The 26,963-nt window shown below is 40.1% G+C and overlaps 2 protein-coding genes across 2 annotated transcripts; one reads left to right on the plus strand and one right to left on the minus strand.

Annotated features, from left to right (window-relative positions):
* Nucleotides 1-1,584: 1,584 nt before the first annotated feature.
* On the minus strand, nucleotides 1,585-23,226 carry cfap54 (cilia and flagella associated 54). Its single transcript, XM_085363734.1, has 57 exons — nucleotides 23,081-23,226; nucleotides 22,249-22,354; nucleotides 21,800-21,949; nucleotides 21,388-21,553; nucleotides 21,158-21,216; nucleotides 20,412-20,555; nucleotides 19,985-20,098; nucleotides 19,665-19,766; nucleotides 19,138-19,330; nucleotides 18,948-19,040; nucleotides 18,736-18,848; nucleotides 18,458-18,572; nucleotides 17,785-17,870; nucleotides 17,552-17,653; nucleotides 17,265-17,412; nucleotides 17,021-17,076; nucleotides 16,752-16,880; nucleotides 16,365-16,605; nucleotides 16,003-16,136; nucleotides 15,686-15,883; nucleotides 15,476-15,568; nucleotides 15,191-15,379; nucleotides 14,985-15,103; nucleotides 14,736-14,883; nucleotides 14,483-14,638; nucleotides 14,265-14,387; nucleotides 13,708-13,830; nucleotides 13,492-13,612; nucleotides 12,629-12,718; nucleotides 12,411-12,537; nucleotides 12,186-12,288; nucleotides 11,882-11,970; nucleotides 11,592-11,789; nucleotides 11,171-11,346; nucleotides 10,934-11,082; nucleotides 10,446-10,655; nucleotides 10,096-10,295; nucleotides 9,535-9,670; nucleotides 8,765-8,894; nucleotides 8,441-8,602; nucleotides 8,141-8,350; nucleotides 7,867-7,954; nucleotides 7,503-7,673; nucleotides 7,327-7,393; nucleotides 6,652-6,837; nucleotides 6,480-6,566; nucleotides 6,273-6,392; nucleotides 5,637-5,684; nucleotides 5,188-5,329; nucleotides 4,664-4,824; nucleotides 4,170-4,324; nucleotides 4,017-4,086; nucleotides 3,685-3,844; nucleotides 3,305-3,462; nucleotides 2,519-2,665; nucleotides 2,274-2,394; nucleotides 1,585-1,664 (listed from the first exon to the last, which is right to left on the minus strand). The coding sequence occupies exons 1-57, from the start codon at nucleotides 23,224-23,226 to the stop codon at nucleotides 1,606-1,608; spliced, it is 7,587 nt and encodes a 2,528-aa protein (XP_085219860.1). The 3' UTR covers nucleotides 1,585-1,605.
* Nucleotides 23,227-24,630: 1,404 nt separating this feature from the next.
* On the plus strand, nucleotides 24,631-25,443 carry LOC146624152 (alpha-crystallin B chain-like). The gene is made up of 3 exons (XM_085363735.1): nucleotides 24,631-24,821; nucleotides 25,054-25,176; nucleotides 25,252-25,443. Exons 1-3 carry the CDS (start codon nucleotides 24,642-24,644, stop codon nucleotides 25,441-25,443), a joined length of 495 nt encoding a protein of 164 aa, XP_085219861.1. The 5' UTR covers nucleotides 24,631-24,641.
* Nucleotides 25,444-26,963: the final 1,520 nt, after the last annotated feature.

Raw genomic sequence — 26,963 nt, forward strand, 5'->3', positions numbered from 1 at the left:
CCGTTACTAACTACTGCTGCCCTTCTGCAAACGTCAACAAACCCAGACAATTGGGGGATCTGAGGAAACGACTACCGTTACTCGGGCATGCAGACCGGTGTGAAGTAAGATTAGACACTCGGAACATCCGGTTGAACGTTTCACAATAAAAATGCACATGACTTCCGGAAGTCGTGAAGCGTTCAGATCAAGTACTAATGAACACATTTTAATGACCTCTAAGTCACTGTCATTTTTACTTTCCTCGCTATGATTTACGTTTTGTTTTTAGACACCTTCAGAACTGTTTAGGCCTTATAACTGACCTTAAAACTGGAGCTGCCAAAACCAATCAAGGCACCTCTCAGGATTTCTTTCTTTATCTGTCAAAGATCCTTTAGCCCTGTCGATTGACACGTTTGGGTCAGGTTCCCTGAGGTGTTGTCCTACCAGGAAAGGCTGTCGTTATTAAGGGAGTGCAGTATTTAAGATGGCTTTAGCGTCAAAATCCAGCAAGGGGAAGACCCAAGGTTTCCCAGGGGAACAATGTATTTTAATAAGATAATCACTGTTTTTATTTTTCTGTCTGTGGTCAAAAGCTTGTGGCTGAATGGTGTACAAATGTTCACAGGAAAACAAAAATGAAAATCTTCCTAACTTTTAGTTACAATTATTTAAAAGGCAGAATTAATGTTTGGTGACACCTATTTTTGATACTCCTGATGCTTTGTTTGTATTGATGTTATTTGTGTGCTGAAATGAAATGAAAGATAGAAAGAGTGTGTAATTATAGCAGAAGAATATCCAGGTGAAGGTGCAACCCTGTTGTGAAACAAAAAAGAAAAGTCAATTCAGAGATTAAGGATTCCTTTTCTGACAGAAAGCACTTGTTACCCACACTTGATCAAAATATGAATACTTTTACTTATCTGTATCATTGCATTGCCATACCAAATAGTCGTCACTTAACATCTGTGTCCATCTTTTCAGAGATGTCTGGCTCCCATATTTCATACGTCAGTTTGAAACTACTCTTTTCTTTTGTGTTTTTTTTATTTGACCCATTTACTGATGCAGATAAACATACAAGAAGAACAACAAAAACTACACAGAGTTCTGGTAGCACCGTGTAGCTGTGGGGTAGCTTGCAGGGTTGGTGGTTCAAGCCTGTGCAATTTCACGCATAGTAGTGTCCTCGGACAAGACACCAAACCCATGGCTGATCTTTTTGGTGTGTGTGACTTGATAAATGAACATTTGCGTTTCATTTGCTTTGTAGAACTTTCAGTACCTTAGATTAAAAGGCGCTAAATTAATGCATACCATTTCATTTTATTCTAGACCTTAACTAAAAGTGACTTAAAATATCCAGAAATGCGAAACTATACAGTATTTTGGCTCTTATGTACTAAGTTGATAAAATAATGTGTTGCTACACAAACTTGTCCACAAGACTCTTGGTCTCCAGGAAAATAAAAGCCTTCAGCATCCATCTCTATCGTTAAATATGCACAAAAGATGCATTTAAGTAATTTAGGACTGGAGATGGTTGGATTGCTTGGAGATGAAATTGCTCGAGTCGCTCTCATTCTGGATAGAGTGGTGCAAAGTCTGCCTTGAAGTGGACTATGATGACTGGCTTGCAGAAACCTGTGTCTCCATTTTACTTTGACCCAGGATGTTGCCTGCAGAAAGCGATGCAGAAGATAGAATAATGACATTTCTAGACATTTATTCACAGAAAAATTACCCAAAATGTAGTAATTTAAACTTTTAATATTACTATTAGTTGGTAGTGATACTAACTAAATATTAGTAGTGATCTTCCTAACCTTCTAATGACAGCAAATTAAATATCTTAGTAATAGTAATTTAAAAAGATCACCTGGGGCTTCCAGTAAAGCCATTAAACAACGGAATATGTTTGTAAAATACTCAAAGTCTGAATAATAAATCCCTGATTTAAAAAACAGTGACCAGATCAATTAATGGTGAAGATTTTGGAAACAGAACATCATCTATGTCCTCAGTGAGTATAGTGTAAAATCCTAGGTGGGGGTTCACGATCCACACCTTCTGCATGAAATCCATTTTCAGAGATATTGAATTTTAAATTTCAAACTATGAACTTTTTATTTTTATTTTTTTGTTTGTTGCAGCATAGCTCTAAATACCAGGGCTGCCGTCTGCCTATCAGTCGCCTGGTCTGTAAATATATACTTTTAAAACTCATGACATTCATAAGACCAAGTTGTACTTTGTGGTGCATGATAAACAGAATGTTCCTCATTTACCAATTTGCAAACTGGTCTGGTTTAGTATGTTGAAGTATGGGAGGTAGATGTTTCTTGGTCCGGGAGGAAAGAGACGCATTTTTCCATCAACTAATTCCACACTTTCACCAAAATCACACAGCTGAAAGAAGAGGGGGAAAAAGATCAATGTTAATGTTATGATGTTATGCTTGTCTGCTTTCAGAATATACAGCGATAATATGATGTACACATATGTGTGTGTTAGTGTTTGTGTCTTCACTTGCCTGCTTTTTCAGCAGTTTCTGCATCAGCTGTAGAGGTGTGATACTCTGTGCCCCTCTTAAGTCACTGAGCAGCAAAGTGGCCTGAGCCAGCGTAATGACAGACTTCTGTGGCAAGCGTGTCCGTCCTGATAGCAGGCTCACTGCTTTCTACACACAGGGACAAACGGCGAACGCCGAGACTGTGATTACTTTAATTCACTGCACGTTCAGTGTAGCCATGCTGATAATTATATCACAAATACAGGCTCAATCCATGACGTCAAAAATCACACTTTCTAATGTGCACACTTCATTCGTTTTAATGAAGTCAAAAAAACAACAAGATTTTTGATCATGTGAGCCACCAACTCAAGAGTGTCCACGTTCTATTTCTAGTTTGAGAACAAAAGAGTGACTGCATTTACCTAAATCTAATCTCATTTAGCTTTTTTTCTTAGCTTTTTTATATTTACCTGCATTTATAAACAGTGACTAACAGCCACTGTCTCAGCAGACCAGAGAATGGGGTCTCTAACTGACCTCTGTCCCATTCTGCTGAACACAAGAATCTCTGGAACGTCTTGAGGGAGTTCTTCAAACTTGGATCACGTATAGACTGATCCGAATTATTCAAAGATCATGTATAAATCTAGGTTAAATCAAGGACTGCATGGCCTTGGAATTCAACCCATCAGACATGTACACCGCATGCTCTGGTCTCCTGCTCTGTTAATGCTTTTTTCAACACGTTACTTTTGTTGCAAAAAAGAATGAAAAAAATGTGTTTGTCTTTGTGTGCAATGGTACCTGCAGCATTGTCATGCTGTTGTCAGTCTTGCCTCTCCGGGCTTCCAGTCTGGCACCTTCGACCAACAGCAGGGCTTGAATGTCAAGGTCTCCCCACAGTGCACACTCATCAAGACCCTCCTGTAACACCCGGGCTGCTTCCTCATTAATGTTCTTACCTTGAAAAGATGGTGCCACATACATCGTAAATTAACAAAAAGTATAATAATAATAAAAATATTAGGAATATTAATAATTATAATAAAATTATAATGTGAAAAATGAGAAAGAGAAAGAGTTTGTGATCTTTTTTTAGTGACTGTAATAGTAATAATGTTTGTAGTAAGTTGTGGTACAATCCACCACTTTGAAAAAAAAAGACAGCAAACACATGACCAGACCTGGTAAAAGCTCAATGGTGCGAGGGTTGTGGGCAACCAAGCTGTTGACCAGAGCCAAGCGGCAATGTAACCACAGATGAACTCCAATCCTCTCACTGGCCTCAACTACTCCGGGACAGTCTCCATTCTGGGCATCTGACTCACCAAAATCTTTATCATCCTTAAGAAAGATCATGTATACAACAAATCATTTCTGCTGTCTTATTATGATTACTTAAAGAATTAAAATTCAATTCTGGTTGTAATGTAACAGTTGCTGTAACCAAGCATTCAAGGATCAACCTACTCGATTCTGTTAATGCTTTATATAAATATTTTGCCCAATCACTTACAGCCCAGGATCCTCTCACAGTCACAGGTGATGTTTGGAGCAGCTTCAAAGATGAAACTGCCGTGTCAAAGCTGAAGGGGGGGGGGACATAAAAATGGTTAGGATAGGTAAGATATACACATGTACACAGTAGACATGCATAAAGTCATCGTACCAAAGTGCCGTATGTCCTTGTTGCATGTAGAGGTTGCCCTTTAGAAGATTGGATTCTATCGTCAGTTCCAGGGTTTCCATTTTGCACAAGGAATGAGATTCAAGCTGCTCTGAAATGGTGTTTAACCACGAGGAGGCACGTTCCAGCAAAAGGAACTGTAACAGAAGAGATGACAAATGGCAGAGAATTGACTTCATATTTCTTAAGGGTGTGCCTCACCTCATCCTACCCTGTACTTGTGAATGGATAATTATTTTACTAAGCCTGACATAATTCGGTCATATTGTTTTCATACATTTCAGTGAGGTTTTAGAAAGTCTTATCAAAAAGTCCGCGTAAATGTTACCTAAAGGACTACAAAAGCAGGAGAGGAATTCAGGAAAAAATATGTGGAATTATTGTGTGTTTTGGCATCGTTCACATTCTGCAGATCAACCTTGAGTCCTTTATTTACTGTGTGAAATACAGAAAACTTAAATTCCCAAGAGTCTTACCTTTATCCTTTCTGGGGTTAGATTCTTAGCATCAAGATTGAGAACTTTCTGCTCTCCTGTCTTTGGACAGCAGTCATCAGTGTCTGGACTGTCCTGCTCATCATCTTTTGGGTCCACCGAACAACTTGTTACGCTGATACAAACTTCTCCCTCCACAGAATCTGCAAAACATCCACACTTTTGAAATTTCACAATTGTAAAGCATCAAAACTGCCTCATCCTCAGCTTGTTCTATCACTGAAGTTGCTTTTAAAGAGAACTTGAACATTTAGGGCACAAATACAGAACAGTATATTTTAATGTGAGTGTATGCAAATTTATTACTCCCATAAAAAATGGACAAATCATCTTTTTAGATTGCAATTTTTTTGCTAACAGTCAGCACTATGTATACAATAATGTAATTTTTTCATGTGAACGCATATATTAAATGTGAGTTTAGAGTCAATTTTACCTCTAATCTTCTTGTTTAAATCACCTCAAACAGAAACAAAACAAAAGAAAGAATTATTCTTATTACAGACCTGGCACAGGATAGCCTGCGATAGCATTAGTAAGTGCCAGAACTAGTTGAACACGAGCAAGGTTAAATCTGAGGCACAGTGCTGGTCCATACAGGGTGCAGACTTCTGGAGTAAAGTCACAGTTCACAAGTTCCTCCAAAGCCTTAACACAAGCACCGCAAACACACAGATTACATTCATAAGAATCCAATGAAGTAGATCACTTTAGAGAGCATCTATTTAAAAGAAGTTGTATGCAGCTAAAAGAACAGCACAAAGACAAAAAAGAGGTTAGTACAGTACTTGTGTATATATGTTTGTGACTTCATGTGCATATATCTGGTTAACTTGTATTTTCAAATTTGCCTGGAAGGCCAAAATGACAGGAATGGGCAAGGGGGTTGACCCAATTCAGTATGACTAAGAGACTTAAACTCTGAAGTGTGACTTTACAGTAATGTGGAGAATACCTCTGCATTGTCCAGAAGAGACTCGTTGCTACAGAATGTCTTTGTAGGCTGCACAAAAGAAAGCAAAAACATATGTGAAATTATGACATATATCCATCAGTTCTCTTATCAGGGTTGTGGGGAGAGCATGCAAACTCTACACAGAAAGGCTGCGACCTGGTGGTGGAGTCAAACTCAGGACATTTTTGCTGTGAGGCAACAGTGCTAATCACTGTGCTATGAGAAAAACAGCATGTTGCAGTGTTTCAAATCAGTTTTTTACCACGTGATAACCAGAAGTTTGCAGTGCTCACAAGACAGACCAGCTCACAGTTTAAAACAGATATGACGGGCTTCCTGAGAGGGTACTGCACATGACATTTCAAGGAGAAGGCCAAAACTGCACAAGGCCAGAAGTGTAACTGAAATAATCTCAACAACAGTGAAATATTCCATATACACAAAAAAAACAATGTAATCATTACTATTACTATATTAAGAATTCCATATGGATGATTCCATAAGTTCAATGCATTAACAAAACCTTTCCCAGTACCAGGACAACAAAGGACACGAGTGTACTGAAAATGAAAAAAATGAAAATGTGGAAAGACACTGAAAATTCTCTTTCAGCTTCTAAAAACAAAATGCTCTTACTTGGACACAGGCACTGGCAATGTATTGTCCATGAGGCAGAAGGACACCTGTTCCACGTGTGAGCTGAACTGCGTCCTTCACAGCTTCAGCGAACAGACACAGTTCAGTAAGGGCACGTATCTGCAGAAAACACGCAGGCAGATTAGAAAATCCATCATGAAAGCAAAACACTTGAATACAAACACAGGAGAAACAACAAATTCTGACCTTCAATATTTTGCCTTTGACAGTGTGCTGTACGTCTCTGCACACAGTCCCAACAAAATGTAGATAGAGGGCTAGTGTAGGAAGCAGCTGAAATTACAAACACAACTTAACACAAAGCCAGTTATTTATCATAAGCACTGATGAATAGCGGGCAGTGTTTTTGTATGTGTACCATGATGCAGTAGCCAGTGGTTAAAAGCCAGTGGCAAATGAAGTTCAGGCTTGACACAGTTGTGCCAAGGTGAAGCCTGTGGGGTTCGGAGAAAAGGTCAACTCCAGGGAGCAACTCATCTCCGATGCTGTAGGAGGCGTACTGGAGGTCTGCCTGGGGTTGAGCCATGGAGCAACACAGCAAACTCTAAAGAAGGAAGCAAAAATGTGTAATAGACACTCCAGTCCACTGTGTCCACTTCATGCTTTGCCTCTCCAAAGCATGAAGTGGACACATGTGCAGAAGTTGCAGTAAGTTGTAATAACAGCAGAGGGAGATATTTTATTTCAAGACAACATTAAAACAATCAGGGGAAATCATTTACATAGACATTATTAACATATTTACATGTAAATACATATTAGGCACCTAGCTTAATCGTTTCTGGCGATTAAAGGCTCTAGAATGCACTTTATACAATTTTTGCTCACTACTGATGTCTTGGCCTAAATGTATTATCTCCCCCTGTTGGTAATGCAGCTTATGCATGCATGTCCATTTCACCCTTTGGAGAGACAAAGAGAACTGGGTGTCTATTACATGCTTTGCCCTTGGCATGTAGGAATGAATGCATACGCATGCATACCTACACATTAAAACACGCAACAGTATATCTGCTCAAACCATGTGTTTTACCTTAAACAGGTAAGCAGACAGGAGACAGTACTTTGTCCGCTGGTTGATATCAGAAGTTAAGATAAACCTGCAGAACCAAAAAACATGCAGCAGGAGTTGGCAAAACCTAAAGGTGTATGCTTGGAAAACCCATGAAAAAACACATCAAGTCAATGATAAACCTCAGTGAAACCTACTGTGCTATCTTAGCGGTGACCACAGCCGCCTGCAGACATCCCCACATTCCAGCCTGCCTTAGAATTTCTTGCAGGGAGCCATTCCCAAGCGACGCGCCATCCCATTTCTCCAAAACACCTGAGCTCTTCAAGGCACAATCTACGGCTTTACTCCAGCATGAGTGAGCAGCTCTGGAAATAAAAAACACCAGGAATAAAATTCTTACCATAATAAATCATAAATTATGCCAATCTGAGTTTTGCTTTTGATAAAAGGTTGAAAATGCATTTAAATACAAGTAAATGCATTTAAATACAAGTAAATGCATTTAAATACAAGGCTGAAGACTTGTTCCAACACACTCGTGTACAACAGTTTGCTAACCGTGTGTTTCCACTGTAGAACTGCAGGTTTCCCAGTTCATGCAGAGCCAGAACTCTGAGGGAGTCACGGCTGTTAGCCTTCAGGTATTCTGAGGAAAAGGTGAATGATAATTATAAGGACAGTAAACCATCTGACCCACTGAAATATGTGCTCATATGTCTTCATCCTATATTGCTGTAAGGTCACTTAGTCTGCATTTGTTGATATTTGCCTTATTTATGTAAAATGTGCAATAAAAGTCTCGACAGTTTCTAAACATTTTTTGTTCTCGTACTTATAGAAGTGGAGTATGCAGAAATGATAGTCTGCAAGTGGTCACGGCTGATAGGCAAGCCATAGATAGCATCTGGAGTACTGTAGTCCTCCTCTGTCAGGTCACATGGTTGGATGTTTGGAGTGGGCATAACAACGGGACTGAAATTCACAAAGCTCGCTGAATGGCTGAGACCTCGGCTCCGACAATGCTGCGTCGGTATCATAAAACCTCACGAGGGACACAAGCAGTGCAAAAAGTATTAATTTAAAATACTGTGTGCGACATGTGTATGTGTTATTCAAACAGTGAAGAACTTACAGGGTTGTGTGTTTGCCAGAAGCAGCACAAGCAGTGAGCGACTGTGCTGGAACATCTGAAGACAATATGTTTTTTTCTCAAGAGCTTGATGATAACAGCTCAGCGTGTCCTCTACATCCAGTGGGACACAAACAAGGGACATGGAGTGCTGTATCTCTGCACCTTAAATATACAGCATGTACATGAAAATATGACACCTGCGCTGCTGCAATTGATAAGTTATTGTCTAACATTTAGTTCTTACTCTGGTATTTAGTCATTACTATTTACTGTACACAAACCAGTGTTAACATTATTTTAGATGAGCTGTTTGGCTGTGTAAACCTGTAAGATCAACCGCTTCTCGAGGAATCGAGTTTGTCAGTGCTGCTTTTTTGTGAAGGTGCCGTTTCTGTGCGGCGTGATGGATCCGACCACTGAGAAGCTGGCAGCCTGCATAACTTTTATTGGTCACCTGAAAAGCATAGTATACACTCATTTACTGCACAATACAGACAATGCAAGATTGTAGACACAAGAGATTAATTAAGGACTGCAACTAGAACAAACATAGATTCCGTGGTGCTGTGAGTTATGAGATATTTAACTGAAATAATTTAAGTTTTTCAAATATTCCACAATATTTCTGTATAAAACCATTTGTACTGCCTTAGTTTTACTTCTTACACTTTGATTTTAACCAACACATGATGACCGGTACTATAGCCCCTTTCTACTCAAAGAGCGTCCCACTAAAATCTCATTCACACACATTCATAAGGTGCTTTTAGCTATACCTAAGCATTTATTTCTAATATTCACACACACTCACACTCTGATAAATGCATCAGGGGCAACTTTGGTTTCTCCAAGAATACCTTGACACATGGACAGGAGGAGTCTGAGGTTGATTTAAAGGTGGTATCTCAGGTGGTAGCTAAGTGAGCCACAGTTACAATAAATGGGAGTGTAAATGGTAAATAGACCAGCACTTTTCTACTTTATCTGAGAACTCAAAGCGCTTTACACGACTTGCCTCATTCACCCATGCACACGAGCACTTTTTTTTTTTGCTATGCTTTGTGTGTGCGTTTCTGTGTATGGGTCTGTGCTACCTCTTTTCCAGTGGCCTTCTGTGTGTTGACATGGTGTGGCTGTGGGACTGAAGGGCCTCCAAAAGAGTTTATTCTTTCAAGTAACATCCTCTGGGCGTGGACAAGCAGAGGAGTTACGATAACAGTATACCGATCCCTAGTATCATTACATAGATGGAAACAAACACACAAAACATTGTCAGGAACATAGATTGTGAGGAACTAAATGTCTTGGTCATTAACAAGTGAAAAAACACAGTATTCATCAAGTTTCTCTATATTACATGATTTTGAGTTTTCCTGGTTTCTTATGGTGAATTTATGTTTCATGCAAAGTACAACAACCCCACTCAAATCTCCTGCGATGCCAAGATCTCAAAGAGCATTTGATTTACTTCTCCCTAACAAATGTTTCTATTTGTAATAAGTCTTATAGAAGACCTGAGAGGAGGACATGCAGAGGGTTGATGTGATAGATTAGGATCCATGGGATAGGTTTAGATGGAGGCAGATAATCCACTGTTGCAGCCACTAACAGAAGCAGCCAAAAGAAGAAGAAGATTTGTAGTACGTCTTATTCACCGTGTGTATGAGTTGAAAAGTAAAGCAAAGTGGGCCAGGCTTTCCCACTTGCCACTGTCATGGAGCCGCTCAAGAGTGTGCAACACCAACGTGCGGACCCAACGCAGATCCACCTGGGTGCTGTCATCAAGTGGGACTGAGAAGTGGAGACTGGACTCTAGCTCATCTTCAGTCAAGTCACTGCCATACAAACTCCAGAGCTAGCAGGGGCAGAAATGCAGATGAAAATGTAAAAGTACACATAGTGACATGTAAGCTGTGGTTTTGTCTTTATACTTTCCTAGGAATAAAACTATGTGCAAGTTTTTAGAAAGCAGCTATTAGTACAAATAGCAATATGTGAAGCTCACCCCTAGTTTTTGCAGCATGTCCATGATAAAGTCAGTGGCCAGCACCAGCAGTGGGGTGAGAATACTGTGCAGCTGTTCTGCTGTAATCGTACATGGAGTTTCAAGCTGAGCAGCTCTCTGTACAAGGACAGTGATTCTGCAGCTTTGGTCCCACAGTGTCTGACACACACACTGCAGAGTGGTCCAGTGGTTGCCACGATGAGCCAACACCTGGAAAATAATGAACAGTATTAGATATGAGTACATCAGAGGGACAGCTCAGGTTGGACTGTAAGTTGTGCAGAGGAGGGGGAGTGGATATACTGGACAAAGGCTGTTGAAGAAGGAGGAAAAGAGGAAGACCACAGAGAATATTCACGTATGTAGTGAAGGAGGACATGCAGAGGGTTGGTGTAACACAGGAGGATGCTGGGGTTAGAGTTGGATGCAGATGTAAAGTCACTGTAAAGTCATATATAAGTTTACATCCACATATGTATCAATGGTACCATCGCTCTCCGGAGATGCACAGCAACTTTGTTAATTGACTCCAGCAGTGTGGCACCAGTGCACCTCTGTGCCTCCATCTGCTGTTCCACAGAATGAGGAGAGCCCTCTCCCTCCTTACATCTGTCCTCTGCGACAGAGCCATCAACTGCTACAACAGATTAAGACAAATGTTGACAGACAGACCAGATGCTAGCTTTTCTCTTCACTTTATTTTCCGTGTGCCTTTTTCTTCTTACCATCCTTTCTTCCTCTATCTTTGTGAGCTGTCATCACATAGTCCATGTGATCAGATGAGTCTTCATGTAAAACAGCTTCATTTGAAGACTCCAACTCATGTTGCTGCGAGTTGTTCCTCCATACCAGGACACCAGAGTAAGCCAGAGAAAAACACAAAGGGTGAAACTGGCTGTATCTGTTAAAAGAACAAACAGTGCAGGACATTTTATAATTAGTCAACCATGTGAAGTACTACAGTATCTCAGCTCAGATAATACACGTAAAAGTAAATACATTGCCACCCAAAAACAAGGCAAAGCTGCTTAGCATCAATCAGAAAAATGTTGTTTCTTAGTGTTTGTATTCAGTGTGAGTCTTTTATTACAAAGAGAAAAAAACTGAAAAAGTAAAGAATAATATCTGGCATCTCTGTGTGTGAACCTCTGCTCCAGGTCTCCTCTGTGTTGTTGGGGCAGACGCTGGTAAAACACTGCTAAATGGGCCTGAGCCATGTAGTAGTTCAGGTGTGATCTCCACACCCTCTCCACAGCGCAAGTGTGCCTCAGCTGTAGCCTCTTCTTTTGGCGCTGCATCACAGATGAAATCATAGCAAGCAAGTTCTCCATAGCCAGCACTTCCCTACAAACATGAACACACTTATTATATATGGACTTACAGAAATGATCAAGAAACCTCCTGAAAACAGAAAAACAAAAACACAGATACTCTACCTGTGAGTCCTCATTTTCAAAAGCATATTCTGTGCCAGTTTATGCTTTGCTTGCTTTCTTGTATCATCATGTGAAGAAGCGTTCTTGTGCTGTTTAAAGGGCAGCACATGTTATTGTTTTTAGTTGATATTGCAGCAACAAAGTAAAAACAAAGTTTTCTCTCAAGTCGCAGCATAATTTTGGCACTAAAACTGAGCCTGGTGAGCCAAAGATTCAGAGATGTAATGTACATTTTTGTCAGTGTAACTCAGATATTTCCTGCCCTTATTAACTACATGCATGTGTGCACATGTTGTATCATCACCTGGGAGGTTTCGCTTCCTTTTGCATTCTGGTTTCCACTTCTTTTTCTAATCTGACCGTGCCCCTCCAAACATTTAGTGGACAGTACCATCGCCTCGTCACGGCTGCCAAAGAGAAAACTATTCACGAACTTTACTTAATGAAACTGACATTCATATCTTTCTGATATCTTTAGGTGTCTTTAGCTTTTAAAAATATATTGAAGAGCTTTATATTAAAAGCACACCTGGAAAGAAACTGAAACATGCTCTGCCCCCATTCCAACACAAGGTCTATGTGGCCTTCTTTCATGGTTCTTTGGAGTAGCAGTGCAGCAAACTCAGTAAAATACACCTTGCGTCGGAGTTTCATTACTATCAAGGACACACACACACGAACAAACCTACGAATTAGCAATACTAATAATTACGTCATAAAAAAAATATGAAAGACTATACAGCTTACCGTGCATGTAGGCATCCTTTAATGTGCCACTGGAGATCAGCTCGTACAATAAGTTTGGATCTTCTGAGACGGTTAGTGTCTGAGAAGTCTCTGGAAAAATATATGAAAAAATACATAGAAATCAGTCCAAAAATTACAGGATTTATAACAAAAATGCAAACTTTCTTCTATAAGCATTACTGTGCAAAAATCTTGTGCCATCCCTCATTTCTTCCTGATTTGTTTCAAAGAGTCAACCTTGTAATTTTTTAAGTGTTGTTGAACAACACCGAGGCTTTCTGAAGGGTTTTGGACATTGGCTATTTTGTCACTCATTTTCAGTCTAGTGCTTGTACGTGACCATTTTCAGAAAATGCTTTTATTAAGCCACATACGACTTGGCAAATAATTTTAAATTGTATCTTTTCCAGATGCTTATCATCTGGAAAGCATCATTTTTCAGGATAGCAACGATCCCAAACACATCGTCAATGCAGTAAGGGCTGAATAGAAAAACACAATATCACTAATGGATTGGCTTTTCCTCAACATTACTGAATCAGTGTAGGGTCATGTTGACAGGGAACAGAACAAAAGGCAGATAACATCCAGAGAAGAGCTTTGAATGTCCTTCAAGAAGCTCGGAGAACGATTCCTGAATTCCTGACTACTTACAAATCACAAGAAAGCCTCCCCAAGAGAGTTTAGGCTGTGTTGAAGAATAAAGATGTTCATTATTTACTATATTTCAGTGTATGTTTCCACATTTCACTAAATTACTGCACCAATTTCCCATTTACGTACCAAAATACAAAGAAATAAGGAATGGTTTGAGACTTTTGCACACCACTAACAGGACCAGTGTGAGTACATGTGTTTATTACCAGGCTCTGGGGTGTGTGTTCCTTTTGAAACTGTTATTTTCTTGTTCTTTCTTTCCAGTGCCTTCAGCTGACGACTTATTTTCATCTCACTCTTGACTGTGGCTTGATCTGCCGTTTTACGCTATACACATGGAAATGCACAAAAATGCTAGAAGTCGTACTTTACTTAAGTATATACATAATATATCACAACAGCATCCAGAAAACAGCTCTTACACCCTCAGATTGATTGGTGAGTCTCCTAATCTGCAGCTGGGCATGATAGACATCCTGAAGTAGCCTGCAGCCACAGTCCATCAGTGCTTTGGCCATCTCGTGTTTCCTGAGCACACGCAACGTCTGTCAGGAAGAACAGAAGAGTTCCCAGTTAGTTTGCACAAAGTTTTGATTTTATTCTTATTTTAAATTCCATGTGAGTCACTGTAAATGTAAGTAAAAGTCAACACAAAATAATAAATACACAAATGGATTGGCATTGTAGCATGGTCTCAAACTATACAAAAAGATTTTATGTAGTGGTAAATCCAACGGAGCGCTGTCAACCAATATGCAGTGCAAATATATACATGCAAACAATGAGTGCAAGAAGTAATCAAAACTTTTATGTATAACACTTTAAAACTTGTGCATACAATTAGAAAAGGTTATCTATTTGTACGCACATTAACATGAACACTATGTGCACGCACGCACGCACGCACGCACGCACACACACACACACACACACACACACACACACACACACACACACACACACACACACACACACACACCTTTGCCAGGTAGTAGGTGATGCAGGCTATCATGTGGATAAAAGATTCTGAGGTGTTTCCAGTCCATTTTTGTTTTAGAAGACCTGAATTCTCCTCCAAAACCATCAAGCATTTTTTTAGTACCTAAACACCAGAACACAAACAGAGGTATGATTATTCATTTATAGTTCTTACTATGTTATACTGTTAATACTTTTATGGACGTGGTGGTTGCATACTTGCACCACAGAGTCACAAGTAATCTGATGGAACATTATAGGTGCCAGGAGCCCGTAGCAGCTAACTGCAGCCTGCAAAGCAGCAGCCGCATCATTCAAACACATCGCCAAGTCCATGGCCACCAGCATTCGCTCGCATTCTTCCAGTCTGGCTTCCTGCGTACAAACAGGAAGAGCATTCCATTTAGAAAATGCAAAATAAGTGTATAAGTTAGTGTCACTGCACAGTGCTCAACAAGACTCAGGTATTTACTTTTTCCCAGATAAATGGTCCATTGTCACTGAATGAGTCCCAATAGAGTGATCCCTGCTGAATGTTGATCTCTGTCTCTATGAAGATGGACGTGAGAAACAGCTGACACAAGTGAAGAGAGGAGTACTGCAGGATTTCTTTGCGTAGTCTTTAGCATGATAAATGAAGACAGAGTAGGAGGTAAGTAAATACAAAACAAAAAAGAAAATTCCTTGACAGGTACTGTGTGGTGTGTGTTTCCCTCCTCACCCTGTGGTGGCTAGTCTACCCTCTGTGCTGTTGGACTCACTGTCAGGGTAGGTGCAGTGGCTCCAAAGTTCTCTGCAGGCTCTTTTTGCTATAGCATACTGCTCTGTCTGAAAAGCCACCTGAGGAAAAAGTCAACAAGGCTAAAAACATAGCCCAAACCTTTCTCTGTCTACTTGGTACAGGTGTAGAGTAGCTTGAAATTGTACCTTAGCCAAATGAGCCCAAGCAGAGAGCAGTGGTACAGGCATGGATGCCAACAGTGGTAATGTTGTCCCCCCTATAGTGCTGCCCAGTAGCTCTCCCTGACTGTTGTATGCTGCAACAGCAAACACATACTTCTGATTGGGCTCCAGACCCTCCACCCTCAGCACACACTCACCAGATACAGCAGGTACCTTGAAACAAAATCATATACACAGAGGTAAGTGATAATGACAAAAATGAGTTTCACTACACTTGATATTCTTCTTCTGTGAAGAAATAAACTGCACCATATTTCCAGTTCCTGGCAGGCTGCAGTCTCCAAGCCGGACTTTCCGGTTTATGCCCTCAGCTACCCGACTGCAAAGCTGGTACCAGCACACCTCAAAGGAAACAAAAGAGGAAAGATTTCAAAAAGTGTTGAACATGTGTGGATTATTTGCTCACTGTTAGGTTATTAAGATTAGTAAAATGATGGCCTAATTAAATGTAAATCTCACTTGTCCCTCTAAGTTATGAGGTGCTGGGGCAAAGGTCATGGAGTGGTTGTTGCGTGAGAGTAGGACAGGAGGAGGTGGAGGGCTCTGTCCGTCCTCCTTGATTACTTTGCCTTTATCTTCAGATGTAGTATTAGGAGTTGAGGACATGTACACTTTTCTCTCCTCCATACCTGCTTTCTCTATGAGGGTAGCAGCATCCTATCAACAGCGCACAGCAGTATAATTTTCACATGTCCTTAAAACTAATATTAAACACCACTAAGTCAAAATGTGGCTATAATCAACCAAATGTCGTGAAAGTATTCTGCTTGTTTAACCTCCAGCAGACTTTTGGTTTCACTGATGTCACTTTGTTCCATGTTGTTGTACACCAGCAAAGCTTTCTGGATCAGGAACAGAGCTTTGGACACCTTGTTTTTTTTGATCCGGTCCAACAGTTCAGACTCTACAACTAAACAAAGACAGTTTACTCACAATTTATATTATATTCAGACATACAACTTGTCGGTAAGCATATGTATTTAATTCCCTCTAACTATGATTTACTGTTGCCAGATTTTAACTTCTGTTTATAAATGTGCAAGTGTGAAGTAGCAATATTTTGCCATTTCAGTCAGTGCAGAGCTTAAACTACTTGTCCAAAATCACTGGTGAGTAAAACCACCAGAACAACTCTGACCTGCATTTAGCTGCAGCAACTTGAGGGAAGCCCTGTGGAGGATAATGTCCAACTCTAGGTGGAGATCTTTGATCAGAAGATACGTGCATGTGGCTTCAGTTTGTCGACAGCCATTAAAGTCAGATTCTGTTTGAGTTTCCACCTCTCCTTTTTTCAGATTTACTTCATCGTCTTCATTTCTGTGTTTTGATGATTTTGGAGAGGTTGTGGAAAAAGCCGATGACTGGAGGGGACAAAATTTCTATCAGAAGAAGAACACATGCAATTTAAAAAAACAAAACGAAAAACTGCATGCCCATACAAGATTTAGTAAATAAACTCAGTAAATGTGAGAAAGAATATTTACCAACATGCTAGAAATGCGTGTGGGACAAGATGACTGTGTACCTGCATGAACGCAAAGTCAGTGAAAGCTGAGCAGTCCTGGGGGGCCAGCGTAGCCGCACCCTTTGCCAAAGCTTCGAGACCCCTCTTTACCACCTCACACACTTTCTGAAGCAGCTCTGTGCTTGAACTCTGCAAACACAAACACACATATAAAAAGTTCACTTCATACTTTCAGTAAACAAGAGACAGGACACTGCCCAATAGCACCATGCAGTATGATGTCATTTGTTCACATTTTGATGGTATGCCCAACCAGTCTATTTACATACCTCAAGAATAGAGAAAGAGTTTGGCTTTGCATCATCACAGTCTCTTTCGCAAACTGCTGGAGATAAGACATGAGAATAAAAATATTCTCAAAGCTTTGGTTTGTGTCTGTAGTGCATGTTCGTATGCGTATGCATACGTATGTGTTTGTGACGGTGCAAGATCAAATAGATACAGTACAAACAACAATAGCTTTAAATCTCCAGCAGACCGTAACAGAGCAAGTGGCAGAAAATAACCTCGCACCTGACGTTGAAGTTTCAAGAAAATATTCAGCTGCATTCTCAAGCAGCATGCCCAGTGTGTGGCTCATCTCTGCTATCATGATACAGTCAACAGCTGCCAGGTCACAGGTGAGGGCCACCTCATACAACACATAAAGACACCACAACCACTGCAAAAATAGATTTACAAACAGCAAAAAAGACAAATGAACAGAACAATGAAAATTCATGAATGTACTATGCAAAGTTTTATATTTAACAGCAATAAAGTCGGAAGCAGCCGCAGGAAATGTTTTTTTGAACACATACCTTGTCATGATTTTGCAGAGGATCTCTCTGTATCACCGCTTTCATCTTACCCCACAGGAACAACACAATATCCAAAATCAGGTCTGCATCTGGCTGCACCTCCTACACAGACACAAACACACACAGCTTAAATGCTTATAAATCTCCTCCTCTGAATTCTAACTTTAGCCTGAACCCTAATCCTTTATCCTCAACACAAACACCTGCAAACAGTACGTGGCATAGAAACTTACAGGAGCAGAATCACAGACGGACTTGTGAAGGGTTTCTACCAGATCCATCAGTTTATCACTCATAGAAAGTGAAGCCTTATGTTGGTCTGTGGAAACATAAAAGAACATGACCACTTTATATTGTGATTGCTGAGATTAGTTTGGAATAATCTGAGGAACCAAAGCTCACCACTGACTACCATACTAACAATTAATCAATGTTTAGTACATTATTTGACCTAAAAACATCACGAAAAAATAGATCCAGACATGTTTTGCAGTTGACATTTCTCATATGTACTCTATTTGATTTAGGTAAGTGGTGATCCCTGGACAGAAGTTACATAATACCTACTTGCTTTCAGTGAAATATCTAAACCTTTACCAGCTCTATTCTCACAATATTGATTGAACATTACTCAGACTTTGTGCTAGCATGCTGAATTTTTAGCTGATTTGAAAAATTAGATTCCATATATACTAATCTGCTGGCTAATTTTGATAAAAACTGGATGTATTACATGCGGTAAAAATACTGATAAACTCTGTAGCAGCTTAAAAGCACAAAATTCAAGGACAGGGAGGCAGAAAGCTATTTAATGAATCCTTTATTAATAAGGTTTATTTTTCAAAATAAAAGTTTGGAGCCTGAAAAATTTAATAAGTCTGTATGTGGCAGATTTAATATTGCTACCTTTGCTTGTGATGTCTTCTTTAGGAGGGCTCCTCTGGGTAGACAGAAAAATGTTGAAACTGTGAAGCAAAGCAAGCTCCTGCTTTCCCCTCCTGAATGATTGGCCATCCAAACTCTGTGATTAGAGAAAGCCAAATTAAATAAAAACTTCCCTGATGATCATTCAAACAGTGGAAGCCCCAAACCGAATCATCAATCTTGAAATGCATGTGAAACCTGATGTATTCCACTTTTCTCATTAATATGAATTAAAGCATTTTTGCTTGTGTGCTACTTACAGTCAAAACCTGCAGCATCTCTGTGCTGAGTTCAGTAAATGCATCCTGCTGCTTGTACTGAAACAGCAGTTTGATGAACCTCACTGCAGACATGACGGGTATTTTGTTTTCTCCTAGCAACACAACACATCTCCTTATCTCATACTGACTTTTAAAGCAATGCACAAAACAAACACACATGCTCATTGTAATAAAGGACCAAAATGACTCACCTGAAATGGCTAAATCTATCAGAGTCGAATTCTGTGTCAGTACAAGAGGAGACAGGCACGGGTGGTCATCATACCTCTGCTCACCAGTGACACCTTGACAGACACGGCCATACATGTACATTACCCACTCAGAATCCCTCACCTTACTGAAATCACAAAATGTTTTTTATTGTGTACTTGTTTCACTAACCAGATAACAAACTAATTCCAGCAGACAGGAGTTCCAGGTAGACCTCTTGTAGCTCCGGATCTTCAGGCATTCTCATTTGAAGTGGCCGCGTGTTGCTGTCCCAGAGTGCTTCCAAAATGCCCAGGAACTGTGCTGCACTGCACTCAAACAAGCCTGTTAGCAGGCGCTCTGTTGGGGTACGAGGCCATGGCACCTACAGTACACACACATAGGCATGTGATTTTAGTTACAACACCGACTCACAACATTAGATTTCCTTAGAAGCAAACAGGTTGTAAAAAACAAACAGAACTAAAACAGAAATCTAGGGTTCAAACAATTAAACTATATGGCACGGGGTTATTCAATTATTATTATTATTATTAAAGAAATCCAACAAAGGCAATGCATAGAGTGATAGAAGATTTAAAGGTGATAACACAGTATACAGCGTTAAACAACTAACAAGAGCCCCTAAATTATACTGCATTTAAAAGTAAGAATTAACATTAAATATGATGATATGGCAGTAAAGCAGATCCCATTACATTAGGTATGTCCTTCAGGGTGCTTTTGATTTTGGTCTTGTACAGGGTTTTGGGTCTCTTTCGGGTCTCAAATGCTGCTCGCTTGAAAATCATGGCACCAAGCTGAAAAACAGAACGCTCTCAATCACCTTTCATATGTTAACCAAAGAAGAGCACATCAATACTGTAAAACACTGACAAGGTAAGTAAGCTTCTTCAGAAGTGACTATATTCAGTTGTGAGCATGTAAGTATGGAAATTGCTGTATCTAACACACTGAGAAACAGCATTTTATCACAACAACATAGTGTGCTGATGTATCTCAAGGACAAGTTTCTTGCCTTGATGGAGGCATCTTTGTAAGCTCTCTGAGTCTCTCTGGTGGCAGGAACTTCACTGTGCTCCCCGAGTTTTGCTAATTCATTGATTTTTCCAAGGGCTCTCCGGGCAAATTCCTGAGAGCATTTGAGGACACACAAATCCAATTAACTTTTATTGCAACAATATGATGGTTGCATTTCAAAATAAACTATACAAACAAATGTAGTTAGCAAATATACTCATGGGTTAACCATACCAGCAAGACTTTCTTTTTGTACAGTCAAGTGTGAGGAATAATTTAGTGCCTTGTGCTGATTAACAGCAGGCAGGCTAAGGAAATTACATAAAGATCAACACCAAGTTACAATGAGCATTTATTACTGATTAGATCAGCCTGTGATGGATCAAATCGTGTATTTGTAGGTGTCTGACGCTGACGTATTTCACCTCCGCCTGCACCTCAGCATGGTTGTCATAGTAACACTGGCAGACGGCACAGTAGAGTGTGACGATCACTGGCAGATACTTAGCTGTCATCAGAGGGATGGACAACTCCAAACTGATGCTTGCCCACAGGAGGTACTCCAGTGCCTGAATAGGATGACAAACGGAGGCTGTGAGTATCACAAAGTATTAAAAAGACAACTACACAATTTTATTATACACTACATTCATTATATAACAATATTACACAGATTTAGTTGTGTGTTCTGCAATGTGCAGAGGCTCAATCAACTAAAACTGAAATATTGTCACTCACGATCAGTCCAAAGCCATATTCCAACATTCAGTTAGACATTCAGTCTCTGTCACACATGATTTTCTCACCATCCTTCATGTTTTTATTTTCCTTTAGGGCAGGGGTGTCAAACTCATTTCACATCGTGGGCCAGATACAGCCCACTTTGACTGAGTAAAAAAAACTTGGAACTTGTTTGCTTATCTACTGCTTACTTTGATGTACGGTAGTATGAATGGCAATAGATGAGGTCTTTATCATTAGGAAAAGTTGTAAAACTTACAAATCACAGTTAAAAACCCCAAATGTATGCCTTTCTTCACATTTTTTAAAGTAACCCAGTGGGCCAGATCGGAGACCTTGACAGGCTGATTTAGGCCTGTGAGCCTTATGTTTGACATCCCTGCTTTAGGAATGAGTAGCAGAAGTGAAAAGTGGCAGGAGTGAACAGTACCTGCGCGCTGCACTGCATAGTCATCAAATAACGGCAGACATTGTAAATGTGTAATGAACCTGGATGACAAGAGATAGAAATACATTACTACTTAATACAATAGTAGATAAACAGTTTATGAACAGTTCATTTTCATTTTTATCTTCAAATTTTGAGAGCTCAATTTGTTCTACCAAGATTACTCCTAGATAGAAATATCACACTGAATTATACAAGTTCTTCTAATATACCATTATATATCTGCCAGTAGAGGTGCTCGTGTTGCTGAAATGCCTGCATCATGGTCCTCATGAAGTTCAGCACACGCAGCAGTTTACAGAGCCCCTTTTGGCTGAGGAAACTGTGCTGTCTCTCCAGCTCAAATATACACAGGGCACAGCCCTGCATGGCACGTACCTGTACACACACAGACACAAACACACACATATAGAGGACAGACACACAGGCACAGACACATGGATACATACAGAATAATAGCAGATTTTTAACAAAAATGTCTCAAAATGTCAATGACCTCAGCCAATGTAGTAAACTTTCTTTGTAGCATAAAACAACAAAGCAAATCCTGGAAACAGTTATTACACAGCATTTTAAACAGAGATACACAGGACACACACAGTCACACAGTGATGTGTACCTTACCTTCATGGCAAAGGTATTTTGGTCTGTATCAAGCCCTTCGGGGAAGAAGCAGGCCATAAACTGATCCACATTTGTGATGTCAGTTATTTTCACTGAGCTGAACTGTGACAGGTGGAGACTGTAGCCCTGCCTTAGAGCCAGCTGGTACAGCTTGAAGAAGCAGAGGGAAGAAAAATAACACTGTGAATGTGTTAACATGTAATTAATGCGCAGAAGACAACATATCCAAAGGCTTCTTATAGTTTTACTGCAGCAAAACCAAGATTGCAAATACTGAGAACAAAACCAATGAGTCAAGTAGTAAAACAAAGAATTCACAGCAACCAAGACTGACAATAGTGACTGAAAAAACTGTGTAATTCACAGACTGAATTAATATTTAATCAAAGAAAAAGTCTGTGGTAACCAAATATTAGTAGGTATTCTAATTTGGGGGATTTGTCAAATACCTTTATTCCAAAGAGAAAATCTGCAATCTGCAACATGTGCTCCTGGTACAGTTTCAAAGGCAGTCGATGTTTGAACTTTTTCCATATCTCCACCAGAATTTTAATCCTTTGAAAATGAATTCAGAAAAGCATAGCTTTAAAATAAATAACATAAATAAGCAAACATCAACACCAAGAGATCTCTAACTGGTTCAAGATCTATGTAATATAAAATATGTTCAAATCTGTTTTTTGGGATACTGACAAACTGAACATTGTTATTTTCATTTTCTACATGATCTTTTTAAAAAGTTAAACAAGGACATTCAGTGGATGCATGATAGGAAAAAGCCTTTAATTATGCTGTGATGTACGCTGACGACTCGGTTGTTCTGGGTTTTTTTTTAAAAAAAATGATGCTGGCTAGCAGCAACTGTCAGCGTCTCCTAAAAAGTATAGCTTGCAGTATGATATTGAAGTTATTATTAAAGGCCACTGCAATCCTGCTTTATACAGCAGATACATGCAGTTATAGCAAAGCAAAAAATGTAAATGGTGCACTCAAGACTTTTCTTAAGTACAAGCCAAGTGTTTGAGACTAGTAACTGGACCTTATCAAACATTTCCATATATTATGGTCAAATCATAAACACCATAATAATTATAAGCTACACAGTGTATCATTTATTATTAGCTAAATACATTTTAGTGGAACAATGACGGTAATAAAAACTGCACGCAACTAGCTATAAAAATTTATTTAAATAAGCCTGATTTAATAAGCTAAAGTTTCCTATAATCAGTCAATATGAGCTTTATAAGCTAGCGCTGACTTGGCTTTTTAGCATCTCACCCTTTAGCATAAGTGCTGTTGTCCTGGTTGTTCGACGAAGCCACTTGTTTCATCAGCGTTATAAACGAGTTAATCTCTCGCTTAAAAGCTGAAAGTACTGGGTTTCTTTGATCAAGTTCCCCATAATACGACGCTGGTAAATCCATTTCTGCGTCCACAAAAACGATTCTGACCGGCTAGCACATTTATGTTGGTTATTTCCAACTACACCAACAAAACTGCTCCAGTCTAAGAGACCGGGACAAGACACATCACCATGGTAACAAGCGACGCTAATAGGGCCGACTTTGTGGATACCGTATTTCCTGTCTTTTTCTTTGTTTCTTTTCTATTCTTTTGTTGGGTTTAAGAATGAAAACTAGTTTCCCGTGTTTAGGGAAAACTTATAGTTTGCGATAAACAACGTTAACCACGTTTTGGAGAGCCTTCCTGAAAGGCCTTAAGGGCAAGAAAAGAAAAAGGTTCAGCACATATTTCTGCTGAGCTTTTGGACAGTTTTAAAAAGGTAACAGTTTAACAAAGACTGATTAAACATATAATGTCTTACACTTACAAAGCTTTCATTTATAATCAGTAAAATACAAATCCTTTAATTCACTACAGTCAGGGCTTTTACTGCTACCTGCCATGCTCATGCTTTAGTACCTTGGAGTGTCTTTATTGCTTTCTTACTTGAATTCATTTCGACCTGTCCATAAACCTAACATTTATATTGGGCATTTATATTAATGATAGATAAAAACTCCAGCTTTGATTGGACTGGTCTTTGGCTCAGGCACAGTGCCTGGGCTTGGTCTGCAAAGCACTAAAACTAAAATTCATGGTGTGATGGTTTAAAAGCCTCTGATGAACCTCTATGCTTGCAGATATAATTTAATGCATATAGCCTTCAGTACTAACATGACTGGGAGGATGAAAGAAATTTATTGGCACAACCAACGCAAAGGACTTCATATTTTACATCTGAGCTCATAGCAAAATGATACGCACAGTGTCATCTAATGCTGGCCCTTACAAACTCATCAGTTCCCATTCAGTCACACATCCACTCCACACACAAACCTAAAGCTCCTGGCACTCAGAGCACAGCAGGCTAATGCTCTGGCAGCTATTCCTCAAACAAACCCTCACAAAAACACACACACAGGCACACACACACCAGACAGGAGCATTTCCTGGGGAATGAGCATGGAGGATGTCAGCAGTATTCCTAGCCAGTGTCACCTCATGACCGAGAGAACAGGGACAGATAGAGGGTAACGGCGAGGGAGAGAACCAGTCTCAGTCAGACAGATAAAACAATGGGAGTGATGGAGGGATAAACAGTTGAGATCATTGTTCCAGAAAGATCAGGCTGTTGGCAGAGTCCATATGCAAATGTGCATGGGAGGTCACGGAGGGGAGGAGGTGCAGAGGTGGTGAACAGAGGCAAAGTCTGGCTTGGATGGGAGGGAAAGACCTATAAATTCAGTGCAGGAGAGCACAGCAGCACCCATCTCAAACCAAATCAGACCTAGTCAGCCTGCCTCGTCATTTATTACAACCCTCTTGGAATCTCACCATGGATATCCCCATCCAGTATCCCTGGTACCGCCGGGCGTTCCCACATCGATTTCCTGACCTCTCCATGGCAGAACCTCTCACTGACTGGCCAATGATGTGGCCATTCTCCTGGTCCTTCCCCTGGATGCGCCCTTTGTTTATGCGCTGGTTCAACTGGCCCGACAATGGACACAGTGAGGTAGAGTACAGTTCACCTGTGTAATTAAGATTATTACATCATGGGAGTTACGCACAAATGTCAGTGTTTTATGGCCTTTCGTTTGTGAGGTTTGGATTAATGATCATCAGAGTCAAAACCTCCACTGATATCATGAGTGTTTGTGTAATTTTCAGGTGCCAGTCCTTCATTAAACAAGATTTGTATGGGTTTTTATCCCAGGCTGACTCACTGCTCTACTGTATGTATTTAGATGCGCTTGGAAAAGGATCGCTATGTCATTTATGTGGATGTGAAGCATTTCTCCCCTGATGAGCTGTCTGTCAGCGTTAGTGATGATTTCATCACAATACACGGCAAACATGAAGACAGACAGGTCAGAGGAGCAAATTTAACACCAGAAAATAAATTTAGCCACACTGTTCTGATGCACTCACTAATTCTGTTTCAGGATGACCACGGCTATGTGTCAAGAGAGTTTCTGAGGAAGTACAGGCTTCCTTCTGGTGTGACATGTGCCGAGGTCACCTCCAGTCTGTCGTGTGATGGTGTACTGACAATCACAGCACCTCGGTCATCTCCTGGGCCGGAGCGCAATATTCCTATTTCCTGTGAAGATGGAACACAGAAACAGAAAATGTAGAGCAGAGCCTGACGCACCAGATGCTGCTTTACTATTAACCCTTTATATTGTCTGTTATGTTGGCAGTGCCGTACATATATATAGAGTAGTCATACAGTTCTAGATGTCTAAAACTGCTGTCTAATAAAACAGTTCCTAACCCCTAACTCACTATTATTGTGTTGTCTCAGCAAAACTGTAGAGCTCGTGTAACAGTCTGTTTTTGACAGTACAGCTTTTATAGACACATCATGGTGAGCTCCAGGATATTGAGCTCCCAAGAGTTCATTTCCCTATCATAAACAAACAGATTAGGCTTCTACGCAAAATACAGTCGCACATGTAACAGTATTTCCAAAGACAAATTCATAACCACCATCAGGCATTTAGAGAAACACAATGTCTCTAGCAACCTTTCATTTCAGTGGCAAATGTGCTAGTTAGTAACTGAACCCAGAGAAGCTTGCAGCATCTACTGGTTCTGCAGAGAAATACTAATACTAATCAGTACTATCCACTAAAGGTGCTAACACACTAACCAAAGATGTATTTTCAGCACACAGAGCAGAGTGAGCGGGTATTAGTAAGATGCCAAATGTGCTGTGTTCATTCTGTGGGAAGAGCATTGGTTTCTGCATGTGTGAGGAGGAGGTTTTCTGGAGGCACAGACAGCCCGTTTGTTTTTAGTAAAAAAAAAAAAAACTAAATAAATAAACAGAAGAAGAAGAAAAAGCCACCAAAGGCCTCGGGACCAGGCGTGTTGAGAGAATGAGAGCGAATGAGCAAGAAGCAAAGTTGTGGACAAAGGAGAGAAACAGACAGGGCCCCTTTTTCACTGGGGAACATGACCTCTGAGCTGCTAAGGGTAGTATGATTGTGAATGTACGTGAGCGCATTTATACTTGTAGATGCAAGAATTACAACTCTATTATCTTTGTTAAGCCTTTTGGAATATTAACACTGACAACAGCAAATAGAATAAATATGGAGATTTAAGTTCACAGGTCGGTTGTGTGTGTTTTTGAATCATTGTCAAGGTTTTCTTCTGTCTATTGTGTTGCTGTTCTCAAATGGATTTCAAATAACAACGTACACTCACTGACCACTTAATGAGGTGTTCAGTAGCTCATTAACATCAATATTGATCAGCCAATCAAATGGCAAGAACTCATGGTCATGGTCCAGATGATCTGCTGAAGTTTCAGAGTAGGAATCAGAAGCAGATGAACTACAGCTCGGACAGTCTCGGTCGTTGTGTCCTTTGGCAAGACAGTCAAAGGAGCTAGCAAAGAAAAGGGCAAGACACTTCACCCATTGCCTACTGGTGGTGGTCAGAGGGCCCGGTGGCGCCAGTGTCCGGCAGCCTCGCCTCTGTCAGTGCGCCCCAGGGTGGCTGCAATGTAGCTTGCCATCATCAGTGTGTGAATGTGTGTGCGAATGGGTGGATGACTGGATGTGTAACGCGCTTTGGGGTCCTTAGGGACTAGTAAAGCGCTATACAAATACAGGCCATTACAGCAGCAAAAAACCATATTAGGTCC

This window comes from Diplotaxodon limnothrissa, linkage group LG10 (genome assembly GCF_057381915.1).
Source record: "Diplotaxodon limnothrissa isolate DT_005_m linkage group LG10, D_limnothrissa_male_GT1.1, whole genome shotgun sequence".
NCBI classification, from domain to species: Eukaryota; Metazoa; Chordata; class Actinopteri; order Cichliformes; family Cichlidae; genus Diplotaxodon; species Diplotaxodon limnothrissa.

Excerpts from the sequence above, each read along its gene's own strand:
- cfap54 (XM_085363734.1), bottom strand. The coding sequence starts at position 23,226 with ATGGATTTACCAGCGTCGTATTATGGGGAACTTGATCAAAGAAACCCA. Across the intron at positions 19,041-19,137 it reads TGGAATTAGTTTGTTATCTG|GTGTCACTGGTGAGCAGAGG; the intron begins GTTAGTGAAACA and ends GTGTCTGTCAAG. Across the intron at positions 4,087-4,169 it reads CAAGGACATACGGCACTTTG|CTTTGACACGGCAGTTTCAT; the intron begins GTACGATGACTT and ends CCCCCCCTTCAG.
- LOC146624152 (XM_085363735.1), top strand. The coding sequence starts at position 24,642 with ATGGATATCCCCATCCAGTATCCCTGGTACCGCCGGGCGTTCCCACAT. Across the intron at positions 24,822-25,053 it reads CCGACAATGGACACAGTGAG|ATGCGCTTGGAAAAGGATCG; the intron begins GTAGAGTACAGT and ends GTATGTATTTAG. Across the intron at positions 25,177-25,251 it reads GCAAACATGAAGACAGACAG|GATGACCACGGCTATGTGTC; the intron begins GTCAGAGGAGCA and ends ATTCTGTTTCAG.